General features: G+C 40.0%; 2 protein-coding genes across 5 annotated transcripts; one reads left to right on the plus strand and one right to left on the minus strand.

The window, feature by feature from the left end:
• Window positions 1-808: 808 nt before the first annotated feature.
• On the minus strand, window positions 809-10,238 carry wbp1 (WW domain binding protein 1). The gene is made up of 4 exons (XM_004538042.5): window positions 9,982-10,238; window positions 8,793-8,895; window positions 7,535-7,702; window positions 809-6,563 (listed from the first exon to the last, which is right to left on the minus strand). The coding sequence occupies exons 1-4, from the start codon at window positions 10,042-10,044 to the stop codon at window positions 6,043-6,045; spliced, it is 855 nt and encodes a 284-aa protein (XP_004538099.1). The 5' UTR covers window positions 10,045-10,238; the 3' UTR covers window positions 809-6,042.
• Window positions 10,239-11,334: 1,096 nt separating this feature from the next.
• LOC101471988 (ADP-ribosylation factor-like protein 3) lies at window positions 11,335-25,656 on the plus strand. Of its 4 annotated transcripts, XR_013099514.1 has the most exons (9): window positions 11,427-11,691; window positions 12,816-12,959; window positions 13,071-13,187; window positions 13,269-13,319; window positions 13,533-13,718; window positions 14,915-15,030; window positions 24,681-24,756; window positions 24,947-25,094; window positions 25,225-25,656. XR_013099514.1 is itself a non-coding variant. In XM_076886523.1 (6 exons), the coding sequence occupies exons 1-6, from the start codon at window positions 11,689-11,691 to the stop codon at window positions 14,219-14,221; spliced, it is 618 nt and encodes a 205-aa protein (XP_076742638.1). In that variant the 5' UTR covers window positions 11,353-11,688; the 3' UTR covers window positions 14,222-14,235. The 4 variants fall into 4 exon arrangements, 3 of the variants coding, with proteins under 3 accessions (XP_076742639.1, XP_076742638.1, XP_004538098.1); XM_076886523.1 differs by lacking the exons at window positions 14,915-15,030; window positions 24,681-24,756; window positions 24,947-25,094; window positions 25,225-25,656 and adding an exon at window positions 14,105-14,235 and having other exon boundaries at window positions 11,353-11,691; XM_004538041.3 differs by lacking the exons at window positions 24,681-24,756; window positions 24,947-25,094; window positions 25,225-25,656 and having other exon boundaries at window positions 11,428-11,691; window positions 14,915-15,219.
• Window positions 25,657-27,723: the final 2,067 nt, after the last annotated feature.

Raw genomic sequence — 27,723 nt, forward strand, 5'->3', positions numbered from 1 at the left:
GGAGGTCTGATGCCTTAATGTGACTGGGGTTTGTTGGCACATGCCGGGATGTCAATTTGGTTGCAAATTTGTGAACTGAATTCATTTCAATGAATCAGTTTCATTCATGAACATATAATTCAGCATTTAGAAACTTTGTGAAACATTTAAAATGATCTTGAAGGTGTCAAAATGGAAATAAATGACTGAAGAAAAATGGCAACAGGACAGACACCAGCACAGTTTATGCTACAGACAGGCATGCAAATGAGGACTTCAACATACCATTCAATACACTAAGCAAATACAGCCAGAGGATCAGACAGGAAGAGCATACACACACACTCACACCACCCTTATACAAATGATTTGGTTAAAATATGCATAAACTGTGTTGAATACTTGCCTGTTCTGCGGTATGAATTAAATATGTAACTTTTGCATTTTCAGTGTGCCGACCCTGTGGTTGGGAACAGACTTTAGTCATGATTACAATAATTTCAGCAATCATGTGTGAATATGAGCTTTATATATCGTTAAAGCTTTCAGTTGGTACTCGTTTGACTATTTTAACTTTAAAGAGTCACAAGTGTGCCAGCTAAACCCTGTTTCACAGTGTTTGAGGCTGGCTGTGCGTTACCCTAACAGCTAAATGACACCCATCAATAATTTAGACTGAATGCCTGAGGTGCATTAACTCAACCATGTGATCATCCTCCAAATTAATATGTGGGTACAAGAGGGGACGGGGAACCTTTTGTAGCCTTTCAGGTTTGTTTGATCCCGAGGAAAAAGGGATTCTGCAAAAAGGACAAACTCAAAGTCGATCAGCAGTGCGCCAATGTTTGTTTTATTAAAAAAATAAAATACAAATGATGACCCAAAGAGTACACAGCAGACTTCTTACAAAACCAAAGCATTTTTTGTCTGTCAGTCAGTGCTTATTGTTTTTCTATGTTACTTATTTTGGCTTTTTTTTCTTTTCTTTTTAAGTTATTAGGAAAACAATGTAGAAAGAGTCAAGTTGCTTTTTTTTTTAAATAGATGCCTTCCCTCTCAAAAGTGGATGATTCCCATTTTGGCAAAAAAAACAAAAAAACAAAACAAAACAGAAAAGACAAATGACACAGCTCAAAGACATGTGCCTCTCATCTGTTTGGTATAATCTATGTTTGAGAAAAAAAAACAGTACAGTTCACAGGTTTGATGGACACAATCACACTGAAATGTTTTCAGTACAGTGTTGAGGGCTCAGCAAAGTATTACTAATAATGGCTGGTCTGATCCACGCTGACTGTGTTCCATGTTGAGGTCTTTCATGTGTATGATATAGATAAAAAACTGTGGTTCTGTATTAACTGGGGATTAAAGGCAATGTTTACATATTTAGCCTGTAATTTCATGAAGATGGAGAATAAAAAGTTGAGGGACAGAAAAGTGTCAAACAGACTAAATAATAATAATAATAATATAATCAACTCTTTCAGCATACTCAACTAAACGTGTTTTATCCATAAGTTTGTAGCAGAAATGTTAGTGGTTGAAGGAAGCAGAGAGAAAAAGCCAAAACAATAAGAGGGGAAATGGTGTATATATTCATATATATATATATATATTTAAAAACTAGAATGGCATTTTAACTCAAGCCCCTCAATAGACACTCCCCACATCACTGTAGTAGCATTACAAGTATTTTTCTTTCTTTTTAAACAGTTTTTCTTAAACAAATAGATAAAACACAGACCAACCGAAGTAGATTACAGTATAGTGCAGTGCCACAAGTACTGAGAGTTATATTGCTTGTACTGGTGCCCACAAACAAAACGACAGAGAGACTGTAAAACAGGAGCGGAGGGGTCGCAGCATATAACAGTAAGTTCATGTTTTTGCATAGCCTAGATCAGTATGTTTCACAGAGATACGTGATGCAGACAAGAAATATCAAGACAGTAATAAAAGCGAAACAGTTGCTTTGGCTTTATGAGACTCGTGGGTGAAAAATGTGTCGATTTCAAACTACAGCGCTGCTCGCTAGAGGTAACCCTGAGAGTACGAAACAGTGATGAGCCGTGAAGCGCGAGGATGGTGAAGGCTTTGGTACGTTTACTCTGTCGATAAGCTGAGGAGCAGTGCAGCTGAGAATAAAACGAGCAGCTACAGTGTTGGCTACACTTTCTGTTATCGAGACGCAGCCTGGTGGAGGTTGGTGGAGTTGCAGCCCATAAACGGCCGACGGAGCAAAACATGCCACTGCTTTGGGGGGGGGCGGAGGAGTGTGTGTGGGGAGGGTGGGGATCGGTCGGTTACGCTGCATCACGGATCTCTGTTGAGGTCGACAAAACAAGAAGGCAAAGTTAAAGCCTATAAAACAAACATATGTGGTCGTATACAATCAGCTATTAGATAAATACGAGCTCCACCGCAACATCACGAGACAGCCAAGTCCAAACGGTGATCACGCGACTCGCTTCTGACCGCTTTCAGGTAGCGGATCTCGGCATCTGTGGCTTTTAAAGAACAACGCAGAACAGATGAATTGCTCGATGAAATGGGTGGACTTGACCAATATAGCCCTTACTCTCAGTAAACATGTGAAAACCAGGGAGGCATAGCAGTTGTTTGGCAATGGGGGAAAACCATGAACCTCCAGTTCACTCCTGCACAGAAGAAACCCCTATTCCCTTATTCATTCCCCACCCCCCACCACCCACCTGCCCTGCTCTGTTATTACCCTAAATATGTATACAAATAAGAAAAGAGCCACCTTAGCAACAAACAAAAAAACTCTTCTGGAGTCAGTTTTTGTCCTTCATATGGAAAACAAGCCATAGAAAACAAGAACGAGGACATTTTCTACTCTTCTCATGCTTTCAACTAAGTATATTTCACTAAATAAACCAACAGCCACCTCAAAGAGAGGAGAAAAAAAAGCTAAAACAGACTGAGCACAAACTACATGGTCTGAACATACTCCGTCAGTGCCACAGCTAACTACACACAGATTTTAAAGTCACTACAACCGCCCCTCCAGTAACAACGCTGTACAGAACAGTTCAAATCTTGTGGCTTTTTAATGTTTACCCACCACATCCTTTTCTAAGACACAAGCACACTTTTCTCAGAAATGTATATTCTAGCTACAGCAACCATGCTTCAAAAACAAATGTTACCACAGGAAAAAAAACCCTGACTATTAGTCTACTTTAATAAGGCAGTATCACATCTGCTTCCGCACAAAGAGGTTATAATTTATATTTTACTGTGCAGCTCCTTAATCATCACATTTGCTCTGTATAAATGCACCAAGGCAGCTCGAGGTGTGTTGGCAAACAAAATGTCTATTATCATTTATGCTAATGGGTGTGCAGCCATGCTCACAGTGTGACTGCTCCTCTGATAAGGTCGCTGTCGTGTTAGTATGGCTTCATGTTAAAGCACCGGCTCGACCGCACAGCACACGGACTGCGAACCTCTAACTAATCTTGTATAACGCCATCGCAGCAAGTTTAAAGACGCCCGTTTAAATGAATATGAAATTTCAGGCAGCTGTGCATTCACATATTTTCATTCTGCTCTCAAACGCCTGACGCAGTGGCCCACTTGTTTTCGTTTTTTTTAGCATGCACAGCCACAACCAGAACATGCTGCTGCTAGCTGGGGGGAAATAACAAAACTGATTCATGAGCCACAGAGCTGCCTAAAATTACATATTTGTGCACAGAACTCAAGTGTTGTGTTCTGCTAACAGGGCCAACAAAGTTCAGTTCAAATGTGTCCTTGTCAGAGTTCATTCAGCACTGAAAATAAAGAAGCCGCATAAATATAACCAGCAAGCTTGAAATGCTAGCCTTTGTTCCCCGCTTTGCCAGATGGAAATGTCTTCTAACTCTATGGTATTTAAAGGAAAAATCAAAACACATGTGAAGATTGTGAAGCAACATCAGACAGACAGAGTGCATGTGAACTATTGTTACCCTTGGTGAAATCATCTAGAACAGAGAGTACTGCACCGCGATGTTAACTGGTGATAAAGGCCAAATGGAAGCAGGACTTGGTGAGTGCATGTGTGAAGCAGACTGACTGACCTGAGTCTCTACACTGTGTCCGTTTGGACACGTGCTATCAGAGCAGACAAAAAGTTATTCACTGTTGTTCCAAAATAAACTCTCAATGAAATATTTACTAACTTATCAGTTACTGCTCATCTTGCAAAGACAAGAATTTCTAAATCTGACTACAACCGGTTTGACTGGCTATGTTCTAAACACAAACTGCACGGTGTGCGGCGCAAGCAGCATGTAGTCAGTCACAATAGAGTTGGCTGTTGTACCAACACCGAATTGACTGCAGAGGACAGCCTGCATCCATCTCAACCTGCTAATGCACCGGGCTCTCTGCTGCCAATGGAAAATACCACTGCAAATCCCCTCACACTGCCAAGAGTTACAGGGGCCAGATAGAGAGCCAAGACAGCCTGAGCTAACAAGCTATCAGCACGACATGGCTCACACGGTCAAAACAACACAAAAATATTAGATCCAGACAGTTAATGTTAAACCTCAGTCCCTTTCTTTCCCCCAACATCGGGGCTCAAACCTGTGCAGTCATTATTACTGCAACAAAATAATAAGCAAAGCAAGTAGCACAAGTACTAGAAAATTCTAAAACGCTACTTTCGGCCATCCCCTTATTCACAAGGGGGTCGCCACAGACGGGTAGCTCCGCATGTTTGATTTAGCTGATGATTTCTTTCTGACAGAAACCCAAAACAGATCCACATCTCCTCCCAGGATACAAATGAGCTCATATATAAACACATAAACCATGCCTCATGCAAAACACCAGTGCTTTTAATAGTAACCTCACCTCAGTCTTTTCAACCAGGCAACACAGCACTTTGAAAGATATACACACAGACACACATCTCAATGTTTCCCTACTGCACTGAAACACCCAAGCACTACAACCGCTACTACGACGCACTCCAGCAGCCCCTGTTTGGAGCTTTGTTGCAATTAAAAGTGACACCTGTGGCATTTACTGAAGCACAGCTGGCTACGAAATGAAAACCGCATTCTTTTATATGAACATCCAAACTACGTACTGAGCACGGCAATACAGAGCCACCGCAAGGCTTTTTTATTAAGTAATAAGTTTGGTGGCATCACTACTATGGATTTAATGCAATCTACAACCAGAGTGAGATTACATGTACACAATCCATAAACCGCTGAAATGCTGAGTATCCCAAATGTCATGGTGACTGTTGGTGACATGGCCGAGGAAACTGCACAAAGGGTGAGGAGAAAGTCGTCTAAAAAGGGGGTTCGTGTGCCATTCAGCATCCTAAGAATGAGCTAAACTCTTTGCTCTTCCACCAGTGAGAGTCCCAAAGTCTTCACACCAGATGCTGGTTATCATGACCTCAGACGTGACATCACTACGCAGCTGTGCCCTGGATTTCACAGCAGAGGCCGCAGTCTTGCACGCACAGAGCTTTGGGGAAAATGAAAAATAATCTGTTGTTGATTTCATCCAGTCTCATCCTACAGTTTCGAAATGTTTGCTGCTGCTTCCTCTGCTTAGTTGTAGCTGGGGGGGCAGATACGAGAGGAATGCAGCTGACTGCGTTGATACGCTCCTGAATAATTGCCTCCACCAGAGATGAAATGTCAGACAGGAAGGATGGTTGGAGATGTTTTGACCAAGGCCTGAAATATGACAGCAGGGCTAAAGGACAGTCACAATGACGTCAATTCTGGTTCACAATCAACTGCTGTCTTCTAACCACCCAATAACTTTCTCATGGTTAGTACTAAATAAAAAACACCTAATGGGGCTACAACATATAATTGCTTGCTCCCCAATTAGAAAAGCAAAGAAAAAAAATTGTCCACACATTACAATAATTTTTCCTAATCTGGAGCTATTACGGATTATTTATCATTATCTTCATCACCTAGATGTCATGTCTAAGTTAGTTAGTTTAGAGAATTAAAACACAAGACGGTCTCCCTGTGGTTGTGGAAGCTGCACCAGTTGGCTGGTTGGTTACGCTGTGGATCACACCACGTGGTCTCCATTGCTGGTGCTAGTCTGGCTAGGCAGCTCTGAGGCGTGCTCCTTCTGTCTTAAGGTTTGCTGTTGGGGGGCGGAGCAGCAGTCCCTCCCGGCGACCTTACACATACGCTGCTCCTCTTCGCTTTCCTCCTCAAGCCCTGAGCCTTCGTCTACGTCAAGCTGGCAAACGCACACCTCAATCCCTGAGTCGCCGGTTACGTGCCGACGCCGAGTCACAAGCTCCTCGTCCTCCTCTGCCGCCTCTACATTCTCCTCTGCCGCACACTGTACTTGGATTGGGAGCGACACCGCCTCCTGGTCTGATGACGAACCGGAGGCCTGAGAGTCCACCCTCGGCTCAGCCTCGGCGAGGGGTTGTGGCACAGAAGAAGCGTCCGGCTGGTTCACTTGTGGAACGACTACAGGGATACACTCAGGAGGGTTTTCAGAGTAAGGAGGAGGAGGTGTCGGAGGGTGGCCAACTACCTCTTCATAGTCAGGAAGCTTGCAGTCATTCCAAAATCCTGAAAATGAGCAGATACAGAAGCTTCAGCTTTGAACCATCATTATAATCAACTAACTTCAACTTTAATCTGCTAACTGGTAATCATAAACTTGTCAGGAAACACTCGCTACAAAACCAAATCTATCAAACTGTTGATTAGACAGGAAAAAAGTTCACTCTCAGTCACTTTTGGGTCTAAACTAACAACCCTGAAAGCACACACTGGGATTCACACTCTGACTCCTTTTTAAGGCTTTCAACTTATATAAATGTGGATCCCACGAATCTATGAATTTACACAGAAATAGTTTCTTATTGTGCCGACACTTATCTGAAGTGAAAAGCAACTACACTACATGTTGCCAGGGTCCCTGTGCAAGTGAGTCACTGTCTAAGTATGCACACAGTTAGAGTTGTGTTCACATTCTTGATATAAAGTCAAGCATGTTTGGAGTGGGCTTCTGGTAAGTGTACACCTTATCCAGCTCCTATTTGTGATATCAGTGGACATATCATGTTCAAGCTGAGGTCCAGTGATCGCTGACATTAGAGCGGCATCTCTGCTGTGGCTCGGCCAGCTTCAGACCATAACTATGTAATACACGCTTTGTATAACAAGATTACCATGATCACCTTCTCCAATTCTAAGATCATGACTTTGAGAAAAAGGCAGCTGCTTAATCTGTTAGGAGGAGGGGAGAACATGGAGTATTGTGTTTTAGGGATAAAGATTCCAAGATGTGCTGCTGCCCCATGGACATATTAGTGGACCTCTGTGGTAGAGAGCAGAGTTCAATGTACCACCTATGAATACAGAGCTTTGAGCAGTGCCCAGAGAAGCTGCAAATATGAAGCCTGTCAGATTTTCATGACTCTGAGAATAGCTAAATATCAGCTCAAGGATGAATTAGAGGTTCACAAACAACATCAGGTTGCAAAACCATAGAAACCTAGACGACTATGTTCAGCATGAGGAGGAAAACTACTCACTTAAATTGAGAGGTGGAGGTGAAATAAAGGAGCTGGAGGCTCCTTGGTAGGCCATGAGGCTGATCTCACGCTGGCGCTGCTCCTGCTGAAGACGCATTTTAACCCTCCGGTGTCGATAGGCACAACAGCAGCTCAGCATGATGATTAAGGTCCATACCAACCAGAACCCTGTGAGAAGGGACAAACTCAAAAGTCACTTCTCCAATGAGGGGATGTGGAGCACATAAGCCTTTTGGAGTTTTTTTAAAAGTTTTTTTTTGTTTATTTTCCTGCAGTGTAGGACTTCAGAGGTGAAGGAAATAATTTTGCAAGAGCTTCAAATACATGGTGGAAGATTCATCACTGCTGATGGTGGTGTCTAAGAAGAAAAAACAGAGTTGACAAGAGTCTCTTTTCTGAGTTTAACCAGTTAGCGCTGAGCTTTGCCTAAATATTTTTAGGGAGCTACCCTAAAATGAGTACTTACGGTATAACTCTTTTTCACTAGTCAACTCAACTCTATTCAGTCTTTAGGGTTTTCCACTAGGTGGTAGTAACTGGTATGAGGCTCTTTTTTAGCCAGGGTTCTGAGCAATCTGAATCGATCCAAAAATGTGATGTCAACAGACTGCATGTCAGACTGCATGTCAGCTGGATAGTAAATGGCATGACTTGATGAATCAAAACCGCCATTTTTGAAACCCAGCAAAATTGCTGGGTTTCAAATGGCTACTCATAAACCAACACCGTGGTCCCAGAGTCTGAAAACTCAATCATAATGGAAAACGAACGAAACCGAGTTGCATTGTATCGTGCTGAGTAGGTACTAGCTATTTGTCTTCCTCAGTGGACCCAAAAGAGACCTTTCAGGTGAGGTTCCTGCTAGAAGAACAGGCACTAAAGCTGCAGTATGACAAAAGTCACAGCCTGATTCTAAACATCTCCACATTTACGATATAAAGCACACCTAAAACATCCACAACAATTAAACATTGTCTTTCTGCACTTAAAATAAATCAGGACATTTTTTTTTTCAGTCACAGGTTTATTTCACTTTTACTTCTCAGTTCACGTAGGTTCATTTCAACACTACATGAAAACTAAAACATTTAACAGCGAAAGTAAAGCCAACTCCAAAAGTTAAGCAGAGTCTGAAGAATTATACATACATATATTTATCTATCTATCTATTTATCTATCTATATATCACACATGGTGCTATGTATCTGAATTAAATGATGAAATGAATGAATAATCAGAAAATAGTAATTATACTTACACCACAGTTCATAGTAGTAAGTGCAGCATTCTGTTTCACCACAGCAGTACCCCATCTCACAGCGGTACTGCTCATTGTTTACCCCAAAACAGAACTCCTTCCCCTTAAATACACAAAGGTAAACAAAGCAAAGGCTTCAGTCAACAATCAATTGCACAAGTTAACAAGAAAATGTACAGCAAACTCTTGAGCAAATGCCCTGTTTCTAGGATTTCTGTTTAACCTGACTCACTCACATTTCTGTGCCAGTTTTCTGTCCTTCGTGTAACCTATATTTAGACATTTGAAAGTACACGCCACTTAAATGCACCCCCTTTATTCTGAATGCCATTGTAAGAGCAGCAGATATAGTGGTAATAGTAAAGTAATAACAATATACGTTATGTACTTATCATTTTCCTTTACGTTACAAAGTGTAACCAATTCAAAGCATTTAAGATAAGAAATAAGGAAAAGCTGAGGCTATAAAGACAACAACTGTTTATCATGAAGAAATAAGATTATGATAAGAGAAACCTTTACAAAAGCAATACAGCAAAATAATACAGATAACACCAGAAATGTAAAATAAACTCGGGGGTGGGCTGGTTGGTTTGTGACAGTAAGACGTCTGGCTATGTCTAATTTCGCTTTCATTTTCATGGTAAACTGTAATAAAATAATGGCATTGGGCTATCAAAAACTAGGCCGAAAAGCATTTCTTAACAAATATATTCACAGCAAATTGCTTAAAAGCTTTAAAAAGTTCAAATCGTTTCAGTTTGTTTGGTCAACATTTAAAATAGCGACTCTGTAAGGGAAGCCAGGCACAAACTGCGGCTGGCTGGCTGCCCCGTCTGTGCTGCTAAAATCAACAACTATGAATAAATACGTCCATTTGCCGGGTATCAGTTAGCAGCGGCTAATGTTAATCTCTACAACCTCGACCCAAACTGAGAAACAGACAAAATTAAATATTTCTCTCAAGCTCCCCCAGCTTCACCAACCCTCAAAACAATTTACTGTCGAAATTTTATCGAAAAACTTTTACTAACTGACGTCATCCCCAGCAATACAGTCGCGAGCCGTGCCCAGTTTCCTTTGTGGAGGAGACAAAAAGGTTCGACAGAAAGCGGCCTTCACCCAGCCCACGAGCAGCGGCCTCGCCTTGAAGCATCCGCCGACCCCGCGAGCTCGAGCGGAGGCTTACCTGCACAAGATAGGTCCCGGTGCAAAGAAGACCAACAATGGATCCCAGTGCTTTCTGTGCCATCTTTCTGGGTTGTCGGCCGTTGTCACGACGGGAATCATATAGCAGTCCGTCGAAGTGACGACTTGTTGCGGTGACAGTAGTCGGCTTTAGCTAGTAACGGTTCAACCTCTCGGACATGTTTTTGTTGTTCTCAATCTGAGGTACCGCGCTGGTACTGAGGCGAAAAGGTGCGCAGCCTTGGACACCAGGGGGCGCTGTGTGTGCGGAACAGAGCCCGTCGCGGTGCAAGAGAAAGCATATGACTTCACAGAATGCGGATTCAAATTCACTGCGGAAAATGACTTCTTTCAAACAAACAGTAAAGTTTTGTTGATCAAATTTTATATATGTATGAGTAATCTCCAGCCAGAAGATAAGACCCCTCCAAGCAGCGATAATCAGCGCTACTCATTCATTATTTATAAGCACTGGGATTTGAAACTTTTTTTTTTCAATCAACATTTTGAGGTCAAAAAAGTTTAACGCAAAGCTTAACAAAAGAAATACCATGAATAAGCACCTATTCATTTCATAAAAGACAACCTTCATACTTACCATGAAAGTAAACTTGTTAAGGACTTTGACTTAAAAAAAAGTTTCCAAAATGAACATTTAATTTAAATAATTAATAGATTTAATTCAGCACTTTAAATCTTCCTACAAAAATAAGATATAGATGCTGATATTCTATAGTTAATTATTTGTACCTGCTTTTTTTCCTTCTTCTTCTTTGTATTTATGGTGAACTGGTTTTGTGCTGCTGGAACGAAATTATGGTCCCTCCCCAAGGGATGAATAAAGTTATATTCTATTCTGCTCTTTTTGTGACATTTGCCCAAAGACCTGATACCATTTATTTTGGTCTTATTTTGTAGCACTGACTTTAGTGAAAAAGACTATAGAGCATTTTACCATATTAGGCTGATGAGATAAAATGGAAGTTCTCAAATTATTCAGTTTAATTTTATTTACATAATGCCAAATCACAACAACAGTCACCTCAAGGTGTTTTATACTGTAAGGTCAGAAGCCTACAATAATAGAGAAAAATCCCAACAGTCATACAACACCTTATGAGCATTTGGCGACAGTGGGAAGGAAAAACTCCCTTTTACCAGGAAGAAACCTCCAGCAGGCATCTAGGGCAGCCATCTGCTGCAACCAGTTGAGGGTAAGAGAAGGGATACAGGACAAAAGACATATAATAACTAATGATTGAATGTAGAATGGTGCATAAACTCATAGTGCGAAAAAAAAAGGTGAGTGAAGATTTATTTAATTTGTATGCTATTTTTTTGTATTCTAATCTTTGAAGTCTGTGGTTCACAATTATTGCTAATAATAATAATAACGATAAAATAATGTAAAATTTTATGAAAGTTAACTCAAAATCAGGTTTGAAGTGATTAACCAGAAAAAAAAGCAAATTAACTATTTATGTTCTTTTTATTTTCTACTTTTATTTTTTAACCTCGCGCCACAGGAGCCCTCTTGCCCAGCGTTCCAGAAGACTGAGCGATCACGTCGTTTACGCTGACGTCACCGTTTCCGTAGCAACAGAGCCTGACAGTCGTTCTGCCAGGAGGCCAACAAGCACGTGTGGTCAGAGAAGATGTTAATCCACTCACACACTGAGCGAGGGCCACAAAACCACCCGAGAAAAACATGGTGAGTTATAATGATTCACGGCCGCAGCGGGTTTTGTTTGCGTTAGGCAAAATGACTTTATTTTGATTTGTTTTATATTTAAAACAAAATTACTGAAATTACTCTTGGCACCTGGTAAACATTGGTGACAATGGTCTAAATACAGTTAAATGATGTGCCACCTTTAGCCAAATACTGAGGGCAGTGTATGTGATACTGGTCATTAAACTGGCCGTTTTATCCCTGAAACTTAATACGCGTTTCACTTCCAGTCGTTGATATAACTCAAACGTTTTGTTTGCCAGTGGCAGGATTAAACTATATTTATTTATTATATCTGTTTATTTAAATTTAGACTTGGACTTTCTTTTTCAACCCAGTTTATTTTTACCTATATATAACTATCACCTTAAGGTACTTATTGTAAGGCAAAGAGTTTAAACCAGGTATGGAGACTATGTTGAAAGGTAAACAGAAACACTTTTATAATTTTATAAAAACTAAATTTATATATGGAGTACTTTTCAAAATTGGAGCTAAAACAGACTTTATAGGGGGAGTAAAGCTGACGTAAAAGAGATGGAGAGGGAAATTTCTGATAACACAAAAATAAAATGCACAAATTACAAAAAAAGTAGTGGCTCTGAAGATGGATTTTAAAAGTGCTATGTGTATTATTTTGTCTTTTCAGAGCAGATTTTGTATGGTGAGGGGTCACTGTTGCCTTAAAAGTAAATAGCATGAGCCAAAGCCTTTCCTTATTTCCCTCCTCTGGACAGAAGCCACTCAGTAACTTACTAACCTCGGCTGGCTAAAGAGGTCTTTAGGGCTGGTACATTTATAGGTCACTGCAGCTAAATCCTCACACTCTAGATGATTCTAGCTGTTGGGTGAGAGTGTAACATGCTGTGTGTACTGTGTCATGTTCCTGTGACAGACTCTGCCAACAGGGTGGTGTACTGTAACTGGTGCGAGCTGAAAATGATTTGGTCCAGCAGCTTATTCAGGCTTTATTTGATAAAACTTAGGCCATGACTCTGGAAAAGCAAGAAAATGCTTGCAGGTTCCTCAGTGTTATGACATCTCGTAAGCTGCTGTTCCTTTAAGACTAATCAGCTCTAATATGTGCTTTGATCCTCCTGCAGGGCCTTTTGTCCATCCTTCGGCGGCTGAAGCAGGCTCCAGAGCAGGAAGTACGCTTGCTGCTGTTAGGGTTGGATAATGCCGGCAAGACCACTGTGCTAAAACAGCTGGCAGCCGAAGACATCAGCCACATCACCCCCACACAAGTACACACATCCACACTCTCTCACATGCACAGAAATGTAGAGTCCTGTCATTTTTAGAGCCTTTGAATTCTCCTGCTGCAGATATTAAGCATCTGCGATACCTTTCTTAAGGGCTTTAACATCAAGAGCGTGCAGTCCGCAGGCTTCAAGCTGAATGTTTGGGACATTGGAGGTCAGCGCAAAATCCGACCATACTGGAGGAATTATTTTGAGAACACAGATGTGCTGGTACATACGTAGTCTTCATAATATCATTTTTTTTCTGTGTTCTGATCAGTTTGTTAATATCTACGACTGTATTGCGTGCAGATCTATGTGATTGACAGCTCAGACAGGAAACGGTTTGAAGAAACAAGTCTGGTGAGCTCCATAAATACTTTTACATTTTAGGGAGGCACAGTAGTCATCTTCTGATAAGGTTGAAGGTTAGAAGGCATTCAGGAGCTGTTGGAATTAGAAGCTGATCAGGGATGATCGGCAGTATGATGTTGTGTTGCTTCTCAACACGTCTCAGTGGTTTTTCTGTTGGCAAATACCATTAGAACAAGTGTATGTGTCTGCACCGTGTTACAGGAGCTAGCTGAGTTGCTGGAGGAGGAAACGCTCGCCACGGTGCCGTTGCTAATCTTCGCCAACAAGCAGGACCTGATGACAGCTGCTCCAGCGTCAGAGCTGGCAGAAAGTCTCCGTCTGCACACAATACGGGATCGCATGTGGCAGGTGCAGGCCTGCTCGGCGCTCACTGCAGAGGGAATTCAGGTAAACATAGAAACGGACACAGTCTGCAAACGCAACATTGCACACACAGCAAGGGTTGGGATAGTTGCCTGCAGCCGCTTTCGGAAGTCAGGGAATGCTGGGATTTATTTTACCTGTCCTGGTCTTAAAAAACGGGCTAGAGGGACTGAAGTTTGTTTAAGTAAATCACGTTACGATGAAATAGAATCATTTAACCGCGTTATGGTAGATTTCTAAACACAACCTATAATACCTTTAGATAGCAAAAATAAAATCAGTACAGTTCAATGGAGTAAAATGACACAAAGGAAGCACAATAAAATAGAAATATGCAGAATAATTAATGAATACAAATCTAAATATAACACAAACTTGGATATATGTTCTTTTTTGTGGCAATGGAGCAGAGACAGATGTTTAAGGAGGTGTTCCACTGCAGAGGGTGGTCTCAATTATCCATGATGGCCTCATATCCTCCTCCCCAACATAGCCACAGTCATTTAGAAGACCTCGGCATCAGCTAATGAAGGAATCCAAAGTGTGCTGAATTCAAACAGGGAAAAGAGGAAAAAGAAGCAGATTACTTAAGCTCCATTATTCCTTTAATTACCATCATAAAACACATGCTTGTATAAGAAGATTTCCCAATCTGGGTGGATCAGTTATGTCATCTTTCTAAAGACTAAAGAAGCTCAGCTGCTTTGTGTTATCATGTGCATTAAAACAGTTTGCTACTGCCAGTCTGCACGTTTCACATCACTGCTTTGCCTCAATTTCATGGGTGGGATGGTGATGTGTGGAGCGTGGAGTTTGCATGCTCTCCCTGTGCATGTTCCTTACACCTAGCACACACATGCTAGGCTAAGTATTTTTTCCAAATTGCCCATCTGCATTGAGTAAAGTCGATTGAGTGCTTGAAGTGTACAGGATGAAGTGCTGTGTGACTGCGTGCTTAAAAATATGACTTGTATTCTTATCAATTTTAGTGGTGGTAAGTAATCAGTAGCACAAAAGTCCTTGTAAGAAATGATGTTAAATGCATAAATAATAAATCACAATGGTTGTCTGGAAAATATGATCAAACAGCAAAAAAATCACACAGTACTTCTGGAGATATATTTTGAATGCTATTTTTAGGTCCACTTCATTTTTACTTCTCTAATTTTCCGCAATTAAAAAAATATATAATTCTGTTTATTTATTTATGTTTTTTTCAGGATGGGATGACCTGGGTTTGCAGAAATATAAAGTTTCGGAAGAAGCCATGAAAAATGGCATCTTACACCTGGAATAGCCAGTGTTTCATGTTCAGGACAGGAGACAACATCATGTGGTAATTCTTAAAGACACTTGTGTCTTTTTTTCCTTATGTGGCATCAAAATAATTAGTCACTATCAGCACAGTTGTCCAACACAACCCTCAGCCCTGTATTACATATCTTAAAATGTACATACTGTAAATAGGCTGTTTTATTTAAACTGTACACACTTTTTTTAAAATAATTAAACCATGTTAACTCAGTGTTTTGTAGACAATGTGTTTTTTTTTTAAATAAGCATTTGGTGTTGTGCAGTGGATTCATGAAAAATGGAGGTTTTGTAAGGCTGTAAGTCTATTCAGTCGAAGCTAGAGGGCGATATGGTGCTAGTCTTGTGTATCAGAGCCTTATGCCAAATTATTACATCTCTTACTTTCTGTCAATGACAAAGCCAGGGGGAGGGCCTTGATGCTGGTGGTGCAGTGTGTGTGTGTTTGGGCAGGTGGGGGATATATAATAAGCTGTAAGGATAAAGTTTTTCATTCATCCTGTCACATTCTAACACAACTCAAGCCACAGGCAAGAATAAACAGCCAAAACGTAACTGAACTGGCCTGTTACTCAGGCACAGGCCGCACAAAAATTAAACCTCCGCCCTGTGACACATCAGGCGCACACACAGTTAATCAAATTAATTATGAAGCCATTAAAAAGTATGCCAGTGATGCGACTACAAAGTCTTTAAAGGCTCAGTAATCAAGACATAGAGTCAGCCTGTTTGCACACAGCTGGCTGGAATCTGTCTGAATATTTTAATCGGCCCAAAAGCCAAATTTGCGCAGCATATAACACAGTCATGTACCCTTCTACAGCAACGGTAGCTGTATGAAAGGTTACCTTCATCAGAATGCGCTGATATAATGCTCCAAATGTGACTTGGTGCTCAAAGGTTTAGGCGATAAAAGCTCATGATGGGCACTGAGGAGATGTTGTTGAAAATGTCTGTGATGGCATTCATCAGGGACCTGTGTGTGAGTCTCTTCTGCGTCATGGTAACCATGTTTTTAACTGCAGCCTGGAAAATGATTACTCAGATGAGGCCAAGAGGGATAATTCCAGGAGTTTTCAGGGGGATGAAACTCCTGTTAGGCTCTTTTTGTCAGCTGCTAGTTAAAAAAAATATATCTTTGTACATTTTTATGATAGCTGATAGCTCACTTTGAAATGCACCAGTTTTAATCTATTAGTGACTTCTGTTTAATGTCATTTGACCATGATGCTAGGTGTTGTTTTTATTATTGTTACCTTTGTTTTACCAGGAAGTCCCACTGAGATCACAATCTCTTTTAAAAGAGAAACCTGGCAAAGACAGCACTCATACAAACTCAGAACAAAAGTCAACAAAATTCTCCTTTACTGGAGCTTATTATGCTTTTAAAGTAATCAATATTTAAAGAAAGAAAGTCATTTTTCTGTGCTTTACTCATTTATTACAATTTCATAATTCAGATATTTGTCAAAGTAAACCAATGACAGCAGGAATAGTGTGTGAAGTGTTTTGACAACTTTATTTTTTTTGCATTAAGGTGGGGGTGCTATGACGTCTGCCTTTTGGAGGTGGTGGGTGGGGCTTCTGCTTCCCACAGCCTTGACCAGTGATGTTGCATCCTTTGCCATGTTTGATTTGTCACTTACATAATTTTTTTTCTTCATGCAATGTTCTACAATTTCAAAGTGTGCTTTAAATGTCTTGTTTTGTCACAGCGCTGCTGCGCTCAGGTACAGACGCTCTACATCATGAGCAAAATGGCCATAAAACACGCACACCTGTGTCTGCACACAGGAAACAGACCTCAACACATCTCTCTTGCATATGCAATAAACCATACAGAAACACCTTGGCCATTCAATTACTCAACTTCTCACCTTGTTCACCATGATTTACCACAAGGCAATTGCATTTTCTGTCTATTTTTCTTTTTTGTCTTCTGCAGCACATTTGCCACAAACCCCACTAATCTGAACTGGATGAGTGCTGCACTGTGGTCCTATAGGGCATTTACATACAAACCTTTTCTAGGACTAATAGCTCTCTCCAATACAATTTGCATTTATATAGCCCCCTTCATACCCAACATGATTTGGCACCTTTGCCCATGATAAAAATAAACCTCCTCCTTTGGCCTTGAGTTACTGCCCTGCTGCCGGTTGTGTGTGTGTGTGCACTTGTGTGTCCCTCAACATATACAGGGTTGGCTGATTTTAATATGCCAAAGCTGCTTGGTCGTCAGATGGAGACTGAAACAAGTGCAAAGCCTTTAAAATGGACCTCATAATGATTTGGTCTCGTTCCCTGTGTGTGTTTTCTGCTATACAGTATGCATGAATTTTGTCGATATAGCAGTGTGGGGCACTAGAACACACTAGAAGACACGAGGTAAATATTAAACCACAACAGATCTTGCTGGATAAACTACAACAGAACACACACAGTACTGACCCCACCCTCATTTATTTATCTTTTGCTTCCAAGAAGCCAGACTTGTCATTTTTTTAAAAGTGGTATTTAGCAATAGTTCTCCAGGCTTTCTGAAGGTCCTTCAAATGTTTTCTTTGGATGTTGGCTGCATTTTCATTCATCTTCAATCTAATCCTTGTTCTTGTTCATGTTGATGTTTTGACTGTTGAACCAATTGAAACTGACCTGTGGACCATTCAAACATAAAAAGTTACCTAACTAAGGAGAAGAACCAGCGCTCTGTCTACAAATAACAGACATTTTAGCAAAGAACCAATTTTAAATTGTGTCTTTAGGCACTTCCCTATCACAAAAGCACTTTTCACCCTCAACCTACCAAAACGACAAAGATAAAACTGTTTATCAGAAATAAAACTGTATTTTTACACCAACAAAGTGACTCCCAAAGAGCTGGTAGCTGAAAACTTGGAAGCTGGACAAGTGGAGGACAGAAGAAAAAGTGGCATGCCTGAAAAAACTACTACTGATGGATCGTATGTGAAAGTCACCTCTTTAATTAATAGGAAAATATCCAACTGATCCATCTACTGTTCACTCCGCTTCTCAGAAAAAATGCTGTTGTGATCCTGTATGAAAAAGTGAGAAGAGAGGCACAATAGTGAGTCGCTACAGAAATCTGTAAAGCAAGTGGAGGCTACGTCATGGTTTGAGCCTACGTTTCAGCTAATTTTGCTGGAGATCTTGTCGAATTAATGGAATTACAACCACAAGAAAGTACCATCAGATTTTCATCCACCATGCCACACCATCTGGAAAGCATCAGACGGTGGCTTAATTTTTTTTACCATGACAGTGATCCCAAATACACTGCCAGTGCCACAGAAGTGGATAGAAAAACATACAGTGGATCATTATCAGTCATGGACAGGCCTCATCAGAGCCTGGACTACAACATTATTGGAGCAGTCTGGGATCGTGTTGACAGAGAACAGAACAAATGCATTGATTAGCATTTAAAGAAATTATGAGAAAGCTTGCTTAAGAGAGGTCAGTGTGTGTTGAAGATGAAAGATGTTATGATAAAATATTGATTTTTTTTCCAGATTTCCCTTAAATACTATATTTTCTTGATGTGTTTACAGGTTTCAATAAATTGCTTCACATATTTCTCATTTCCTACTAAAATATAAAGAAACAAGGGGGGGGGTCAATACTTTATTTTCAGTTAAAAGTTGCTTTCAGTTTCCTGAAATAAATCTATCAACACTAAAAACAAAATGGAAAAACAAGTTGAAAGTCTAACATGTTAGATGATAAAAGACCTCCTTTCTCTCTGCACTGTTTAATCATTAACAGTTTTACCAAGTGATAGTTGTTCACCCTGTAAAACATATACCCAATTATACATATAAGGAATCGGACAAATCTTTCCTGATTTATCTACAAGTTGTCTCAAAATCAGATGGCAAAGGTTGTGGAGTAGCTTTAAATCCCCAAAATTAATAAAACAGAATTTAGCGAATAGGTAATTGGATTGGAGTAACCACTCTTCGTTACCTCTGGCTCTATCATCAGTGAGGTGAGAGGCAGTCAGGCCTGCAAAAGGCCATAAATCACAGGACTTTCCCAGCTTTTCAAGCCGGCACTCCAAGCCTCCCACACAGGGGAAATGAAGGGCAGAGGGTCTAACTGACTCACAGGGCCTGTGAAACCAGGATAGAGCTTCTGTGACTTAATTAAACTGTTGTGTATCTGGCAACTCATGCCCTTTTTTTTAATTCAAAGATATTGAATCCATACAAGAGAGTGACATTTAGAATGGGACGTCCTCTGAACTTATTTAAACCATTCATATTTATATTTTATCTCCATCCTTTGAGTTCTCCAACGGCACTACACTGCTATAATAGTGAAAACTTGCAGTGGTTCAGTCAGTCAATAGCCATACATTAGAAATACCACAAAGGGCAGCTTTTTCAGAAATTAGTGAGCCAATCATAAACTTTTCTGCATCCTCTGGACTTGCTGTGGCACTAAAACACAGGTAATCTATGCACTGGTTGGGTACCATATATACACGAAGTGGTCCCAAAAAAGTGAATCTTTTTGCATACATAGCGTTAAGACTTCGCTTTTACTTTGAGATCCTTTTAGGCCTTTGAACAGAGTGAGATGTAGTTGTATAACAATCAGTAAAATGTAGTAAAAGGCAAGAAAAAAGCAATTCTAGAAATAATGAGTCCGTAATAAAGAGGTGAACATCTAGTTTTATTTCCTCACATATCTGGCTTTGAGCTTTGCACCATTACAGAAAAATACAAACAAATGAACTGCCATACAACTAATAAATTGCCAAACAGCGAGATTCATCAGGGAGTTGGTGTCCTATTCTCAACCATTCTTTATTATCTATATATATATTGATAATATATCATAATGTGTTAACTCCTTAAATAATATTCTGTAAGAAAACCTCCTGCGGCATGTGTTCCTGTTCAACTCAATAAAACAGGGATAAACTCATGTAGACTGGTCACTCAGGCGAGTCTTTACTCTGATAGCAACACTCCATACTTTTCTAGGATTTAATTTTAAACCAAATTGGTGCCTCTCGTAGTCTTTTTTTCTTTTCCTCTTCAAATAAAACTCCCATGCAAGCAGCTATAACCACTATGAATCTGGCACATCCCTCTAGTAGCAATTACTGTGTTGGGAATAGTTTGTTTGGCCAGCGCGGCGTCCATCCTGCCTCATTCCCAGGCCAATCCTTTATGATTAAGCAGATAAGTGGTGGTACTGGATGATAAAGCAAACAACAAATGCCCACATTCCTCTCATAGCTCCTTTGATGTGCGTGTGCCTCTGCAGGGCTCCTACCTCTCCGAGTCCCCTTTGCTATAATCAAACTGCAGAGTCATAAACAGCGAGGGATGAGGTCTATAAAAATCGTGAGTCTCTATCAGCCAGGGGGACAGAAGTTCACACCTCAGAGTGGGTCAGTTTCAAAGCTTGGGAGGGGGGTCAGCTCAGGGGTTAGCCTGGGAGGGGGTCCAGGGCTCTGTTTGATGCACCTGAGACAGAAAGCAGAGGGGTAGAGATTGTGTCAGGATGAACTAAGAAGTTGTGTAGTAATGCAGTGGGTGCTATCAGAAACTTTTGTTGGGCTCCTGGTCGAGATCATGCTTCTGGGCCCCGGTGCTTTTATGAAGATGAGGCATTTCCTCGGGGGGGATAAAAGCATTTTTTTATTATTATTTTTTTACGGCAGTAAAGTCACAACAAACCTCAACAAAGTGACTTTAAGAAGGTGACACTGTATGATTCCAGGAGCTTAAAGAGCTTTTCACAGTTTAAGGAATAATTAGATAAACAGATCTTTACTTGTTTTAATTCACTTTCACAGGAAATCACTAAAACCGTAAACCAGTCTAGTCCAATAGATAATAACATGGGTAAACTGCAGAGCGTGAATCAATAACCCGCTGACCGGTCTCGTTCTCGTCAGTAGTTTGAGGTCAAAGGTTATACTCTTGACCCCTCACTGACCCTTGCACTGGGAGGAAATAACACTTTCCCTCGTCTTCCCCTGATTAACTGATTGCCCTTATCATTTAACGGATCTGGTCCAATTTTCTCTCCGTGTCGTTGCCCTCCCTCCTCCCCTTGCACGCTGTCTTGTCCCTCCCTGGCGTTCATAATTTGACTTTTTATCACCTCCTGCTGAAAGGGAGACCCGGCTCCATCCGTCATTACAGCACACGCTGACAGCTCCTCACACATGCCTGGATTTTTACATTTGACTCAATCCAGGGGCTTACTTTACTGTAACCGATTCAATATTTCTCAAATGAGCCGGCCGATCTGTATACACGCCACAGTGGATGGGATGATCTATGGCATCGCCTTAATAGATTTCCCAGGCCTCATAGCCAGGCTAGTTTAGGGGAAAAAGCCATAATCTGTGCAATAAAAACATGATTATTCATGTGAATTGCTTGATAATTTATGTTACTCGCGTGTTCCCAGACATTAAATTAAAATGTGTGTGTGTGTTTGTGTGCACACACTCATAATTGTCACTGTCTCTAATTTCTTATCCACTAACTAGTTTCATGAAGTGATTAAAACTTTTGAAGTGTATGTTATGAAATTTGCTATGAAATTTCAGCTTATTTTATTTGGATAGCCCAATATCACACTAAGGACTATACATATAGAGTTCAAAGGCACAGGCACAAAAGCATATCAGGAACTGAAGTTCCAGCAACCCATCAGACATATATAAATACACATGCACCCCTAAACACACATTCATATAGTAATAATGCAATCACAACAAAAATAAATATAAATCTTAGAAGTAAGTTATGCATATGGTCTTATCTGCCAGATTACTTAATGTGGCTGAACTCAGATAGTATGGCTGTATTATTATAATTATTAAGCCTAAGCTCTCGTTTAATGTCAGAATAAAAAGGTATGTCGCTACCAAGTTCTTGAAATTATCTGTAAAGTTTGCCTCCTTAATTTTTCAAGGAATGTTGTTCCAGAGATGTTGTTTCCACAAACTAGGAAAGTGGCATCCAAATTTTTTGATCGCTAACAATTTCACAGTGGAGGATCTAAGATAACAAGTTGGGACATAGAGTCACAGACATTCAGAGATATTAGAAGGTTCAAGACCATTAAGGATTTTATATGCAGTATAAATAAGAGTATTTTTTTAAAATCGGTTCTGTATGATACTGGAGGCGAGTATAGCTCTGCTAAAACTGGACTAATGTGTTCTCTGTTATAGCATAGCTGTGCATCATCTGTGTTAATCTGGTAACAAATTTCATGCTGGCTGATAAGATTGCCAAGTGTCAGAATGTTTAAGGACAAACGTAAGAGACCCAGATAGCTTCCCTGGGAGACTCCACAGGAAAAATTATGAGTGCTTGATACCTGATCTCCACAGCTAGTGAAACATTTCCTATCTATGATATACGATCTAAACCATTCAGGAACTTTAGAATTCAACAACTATCAGAAAAGCCAACCCACTGCTTGAGAGGGAGATTAGAGAGTTTATGATCAATTGTGTCAAAAGCTGAATAAAGTTGAATAAAGTAAGGACTGCAACCTTATTAGCATTGAAAGCTGGTCCTAAAAAAGGTTTGACATTAGCCTGTATTCTGTATTTAAGTGTCCAGGCTTGGCTTCTTTAAAAGAGATTTAACTATGTTTGTTTAAAAGGAGAGGGAAAAGTAACCTTGTGCAATCAAATGAAGGGGTAAGCATCATGAAACAAATATGTTTTTGAGGACTAAGAAATAAGTTAAACAGTGGAAAAGTCCTTTCTAAATGTACGCTTTTGTCATTCTTTCACATACATATATATTTTAAAAAATTTGTTAGTGGTATTCACATAATCATCAAGTTAGGCTAACAGTGAGCTAACTGCTATTATTTGGTCAGCAAGCCTAAAGGGTTTTTGGCTAACTTTGACATAAAATTATGATATTTTAGGTATTTTCTATTCAAATTCAAGTAAGTTTTCATTTTTGGCATTTATAAACAGTAAAAGTTACATCTGGCATTTAACTGGTACTGACTAAATACAAAGATGCAGCTAATTTCATTATAGACTAATATCTTTCTTTGCTTACATGAAATAACTTGACTTAGTTATAAATCATGTGCATTTTACTACTTGTTATTATGTTATAGCTAATTGTTGATGAACAGTTTACTCATTGCTTTTGAATGACTTTGGAAGGCCAGCGATCCAGTAACAGCAAAGGAAACAAATATGTTATTCCACAAGCAGGAGGAAGCAGTGCCCTTAACTAGTCTGCTGGGTTTGAGCATGTAAAAGCTACTTCAAGTAGTTGGCTACCTTGTCAAGTGTCATAGCAAAAGACATGTTGACAGTCATTGTAGGATCATCAGAGAGACAGAGTAACTGGATTCTGAATATGTGGAAGAGGAACAATTTATTTTTTGAGGACCAGTAAGGTAAATTATAAAACTAGCAATAAGTTGTGTTTTTTTCTCACAGCAGATGACATTTTTTATTAAAGTTAGCTTGCTAGCGCTAATGGCTGTTACAGGGATAATATCATACTGGCTGATATTTGGCGGTAACGACGAGCTATCTTTACTGCTCTCTCTTCAGTGCCCCCAAAAAAGTTTTTACTGCTCCCTAAAGTGAAAAGTCAACAAATTTGAAATGTAGCTTTGCTGAAGTTTACACTATGAATGCAGTTTGGCCCTCCTGGTGTCTGCAGCAGAGAAATAATTGCAAATAAAGGCAGTAGTCACAGTGATAGCTGCTGAGGTAGCTCTAAATGAAATTTGGTTATTGTAGTAACTTTGGCTGATTAATTGAAGGACGTATTTGACTTTAAGATTTGAAGCTTGAATTAAAATAGAATTCTATAGGTAAATTTTCATGGCTGGTAAGTCACTTCCTTGTTATTATATTCAACTTGCACAGAACAATTCAGCTTAAATGCTCTTGTCAAATATGTAAAGGCATAAAAAGATGTAGTCACATCTTCTGTTTTTGATTTTGTTTTTATTTCTATGTTGATATATTGACCCAAGTATTGTACAGTATTTAAGAATTAAAATTCCCATGTGTACAAGGAGGAACTAACCCATGTAAAGATTGTGTTATCATAAATCTGTGGGTTATTGACTAACTGTTTCCTGTTCTTACATACGTCATGGAGTTTAAACCTCAATTTGAGGTATTATTCTTTTATCTGTAAGACGATGTCATACTCCACCTAAACACCTTAATAAACTTTATACAAATAAATTGTTAAACCTAAATAGATCCAAGAACAGAGGTATATTGAATTGCTGGCATTTATTATTAAAGGACAACAGGCCCTGAAAAACAAAATGGAAAATAAATAAATAAATTCATTTTGGTGCTCACGTCTGTGGAGCTAAGAAGAGACAGATGTAGTTCAATAATATTTCACTGAATTGAGGACAACACCTTATCTTAAATAAATATAACAAAAGCTTCCCAGCAAGTGTTAAACCAAATCATCCTCCTTCTTCTCTCTATCTTACATAAAAGCCCTCTGACTAACATAACAAGATATATAAAAGCAGGAGAGTAAAGGTTAACAAAATATTTGCATTTTTAAGTCATATAAACTCACTTTGACCACAGTTTGCAGTTAGTGGATTATTAACATTCCTTAGTCTTGTACTTGATTTGTGGTTTGTTGTTTTATAAACCAGATGTGACAGCAGTGTGCATCCATTTACTGCGAGGCCTCCCTGGTGATGATCCATCCTACTAATATCTACAACACTGGTACGTTTTTATTAAACGAGGGCACAGAGCTGTGTCGAAATTTGCTTTACGTTTAAGGACATCAACAAACCATTAGATGATGAAATTAATGCAGATTATTTATTATATACACAAAAATTTGGAATAAAGATGGACATCAGCTGGATACCAACTTTTACACATCTTTTGTTTGTTTCGTTTTTTTGTAAAGCACTTCAGGATTTCTGACAGGAGGAGAGACACCAGCACAAAGAGGAGCCGGTAAAGCACTGATTCACAGCTGACCTCGTTCATAGAGAGAAGAGTGATGTAACCTACCTCAGTTACTGGACACAGCTTGATTTATAACAACTGAAATGGTAAAGTAGTACTTAATCACAGCGTTTTCCTGGCTCCTTAATTTCTTTTTAACTTCTTTATATTTCTTTCAAGCTAATAATTGATCATGCCTAACTGCATCTCCCTGTTATGACGTTCTTGTATTTGCAGGTTTGTGACAGTGATGACACCTGGGCACAAGTATCTGATGGAGTGCTGGCTTTCATCGATTAAGCTGTGCCTTTCTGTCCCATCGCCACTTTAATCCAGTGTCTGCTGACGTTATTATCAAGGGAGGTATTTTAACGGTTTCAAGAACTTACCTCAAACTGTTTGGGCTCCTTTACACCTGATCTACCTTGAAAAACACCTTCAGCTTCATTCAGAGGACTCATTCAGACTTAAATCTGATCTCCAAACTTTTATAAATCAAAGCTTTTAGAGTTAGGTGTAACTCTAAGCACACGTGAAGCCAAAGTGTGCTTTCTGACTTTTTAAAATATCTAAACAATTACACCTCTTGCAGGCTAAAGCTGTTTTCAGTACCTTGTGCCTCATGTCTAAATTATGTTACCCCAAAATCTTTTGAAAGCAATCCGTTTGCATGCTTTGACTAAGATTGGCACATTGGAATTTACATTGCAAGATCTAGGTTATTACTGATGCACAAACGATCCCCCAGTAGGAACGCAAACGTTAGCTATAGCTAAGTTGAAATTTAGCAGCAGCCGGTGCAGCCAGTGCTCGATTAAATTTGGCAAAGCGAGAACAAATGGCTTCGTGTAGCATTTTCAAAGATACCTTATCTTTAAATAAGGTATCTTTCTGAAGCGCCTATTATAAAAACATTTCGGAAGAGCGACTAAGGAGAGGTGTGTATTTGTGCTCAGAAGTCTCCTCTGTGTGACAGAGTGAGAGAGAGTGTGTGCCGGAGAGAGGGGAAAGGGAAATATTGTTTGTGTTTTTATTCTGTTTATATCTCGCTGTATTTTTATGTCCTACACTCAAGCTTTGCAAGCAGCAGAGAGGTTGAAAAAAAAAAACGAGGGAGAGTAAGAGAGTATTCTCAATTTCCTTCTAAAAAGAAAATTCATTTGCAGTTGCTAATGTAATGTCATCGTTGTGTTTACTGAGCGTGGATGATGTATAGGGGATGTTGCATTGAGTGAGACTGCTTAATGATGCATAGAATTAAGTCTGTGGCTTTCAGCTGAGCTCCCCTCTCTCCCTCTCTCTTTCTCTTCCTTTCATACACTCCTCTCCCTCTTCCTCCCTCCCCTTCTCTCTCACACACTCACTGACTCCCTGCTTCCTCTTTCCTTCCCTTCCTTTCACCTCTCTTTTCGTTTAATCCCCACCCCCCTCCTCCTCCTCACCAACCTCTCTCTTTCCCTCTCACGCAGGCTGTCTTGGACTGTTGGCCACACGTTGCTCTGTGTACTGTTGCCTAACTCCATCAATCACCACGAAGGGAGAGGAAGAGAGCGTGTGGAGGGAGGGTGATAAAAAGAATAAAAATAAGATATGGCTGGGGAAAAAAAAATGAGCAAGATGAAAACAGACATTGTACAGGAACAGCTTTAGGAAGCTGGAGGGGAAGTGAGTAAACGAGTGGGAAGAACACCTCGATACATTTAATGATCCACCGAGAGCGCCGACAGTCCAAATAACTGCTTGAAAACTGCGAGAATATATGGACGTAATTGTGTTATTTCTGGCTCTCGCTATGATGATCCTCTGCTGGGATCTGAGGCAATAAAGAAAATGATGATTATGATGATCTCATTTCAGCACTTATGTTATTACCTGAGCCAGATGACTACCTGAGTGGGAAGGCCTGCCGCTGTGGAGGAGTGCAAGAAACAGGAATAAAGAGGATTTTTTAGTATTTAAACTGGTGTTTTCCATCTGCTGATATTTACATCGGTTTATTACGATATAGGTGCTCGTTGTATATACAGTAGGGCAAAAAAGTATTTAGTCAGCCACCGATTGTGCAAGTTCCCCCACCTAAAATGATGACAGAGGTCAGTAATTTGCACCAGAGGTACACTTCAACTGTGAGAGACAGAATGTGAAAAAAAAATCCATGAATCCACATGGTAGGATTTGTAAAGAATTTATTCGTAAATCAGGGTGGAAAATAAGTATTTGGTCAATAACAAAAATACAACTCAATACTTTGTAACATAACCTTTGTTGGCAATAACAGAGGTCAAACGTCTACTATAGGTCTTTACCAGGTTTGCACACACAGTAGCTGGTATTTTGGCCCATTCCTCCATGCAGATCTTCTCGAGAGCAGTGATGTTTTGGGGCTGTCGCCGAGCAACACGGACTTTCAACTCCCGCCACAGATTTTCTATGGGGTTGAGGTCTGGAGACTGGCTAGGCCACTCCAGGACTTTCAAATGCTTCTTACGGAGCCACTCCTTTGTTGCCCGGGCGGTGTGTTTTGGATCATTGTCATGTTGGAAGACCCAGCCTCGTTTCATCTTCAAAGTTCTCACTGATGGAAGGAGGTTTTGGCTCAAAATCTCACGATACATGGCCCCATTCATTCTGTCCTTAACACGGATCAGTCGTCCTGTCCCCTTGGCAGAAAAACAGCCCCATAGCATGATGTTTCCACCCCCATGCTTCACAGTAGGTATGGTGTTCTTGGGATGC

This window comes from Maylandia zebra, linkage group LG7 (assembly GCF_041146795.1).
Source record: "Maylandia zebra isolate NMK-2024a linkage group LG7, Mzebra_GT3a, whole genome shotgun sequence".
Taxonomy (NCBI): Eukaryota; Metazoa; Chordata; class Actinopteri; order Cichliformes; family Cichlidae; genus Maylandia; species Maylandia zebra.

Coding starts and splice junctions, on each gene's coding strand:
- wbp1 (XM_004538042.5), bottom strand. CDS start 10,044: ATGGCACAGAAAGCACTGGGATCCATTGTTGGTCTTCTTTGCACCGGG. Junction 8,896..9,981: donor CCGGGACCTATCTTGTGCAG/GTAAGCCTCCGC, acceptor TGTGTATTTAAG/GGGAAGGAGTTCTGTTTTGG. Junction 7,703..8,792: donor TTACTACTATGAACTGTGGT/GTAAGTATAATT, acceptor CCCTTCTCACAG/GGTTCTGGTTGGTATGGACC.
- LOC101471988 (XM_076886523.1), top strand. Junction 12,960..13,070: donor GCCACATCACCCCCACACAA/GTACACACATCC, acceptor ACCTTTCTTAAG/GGCTTTAACATCAAGAGCGT. Junction 13,719..14,104: donor TCACTGCAGAGGGAATTCAG/GTAAACATAGAA, acceptor GCAATGGAGCAG/AGACAGATGTTTAAGGAGGT.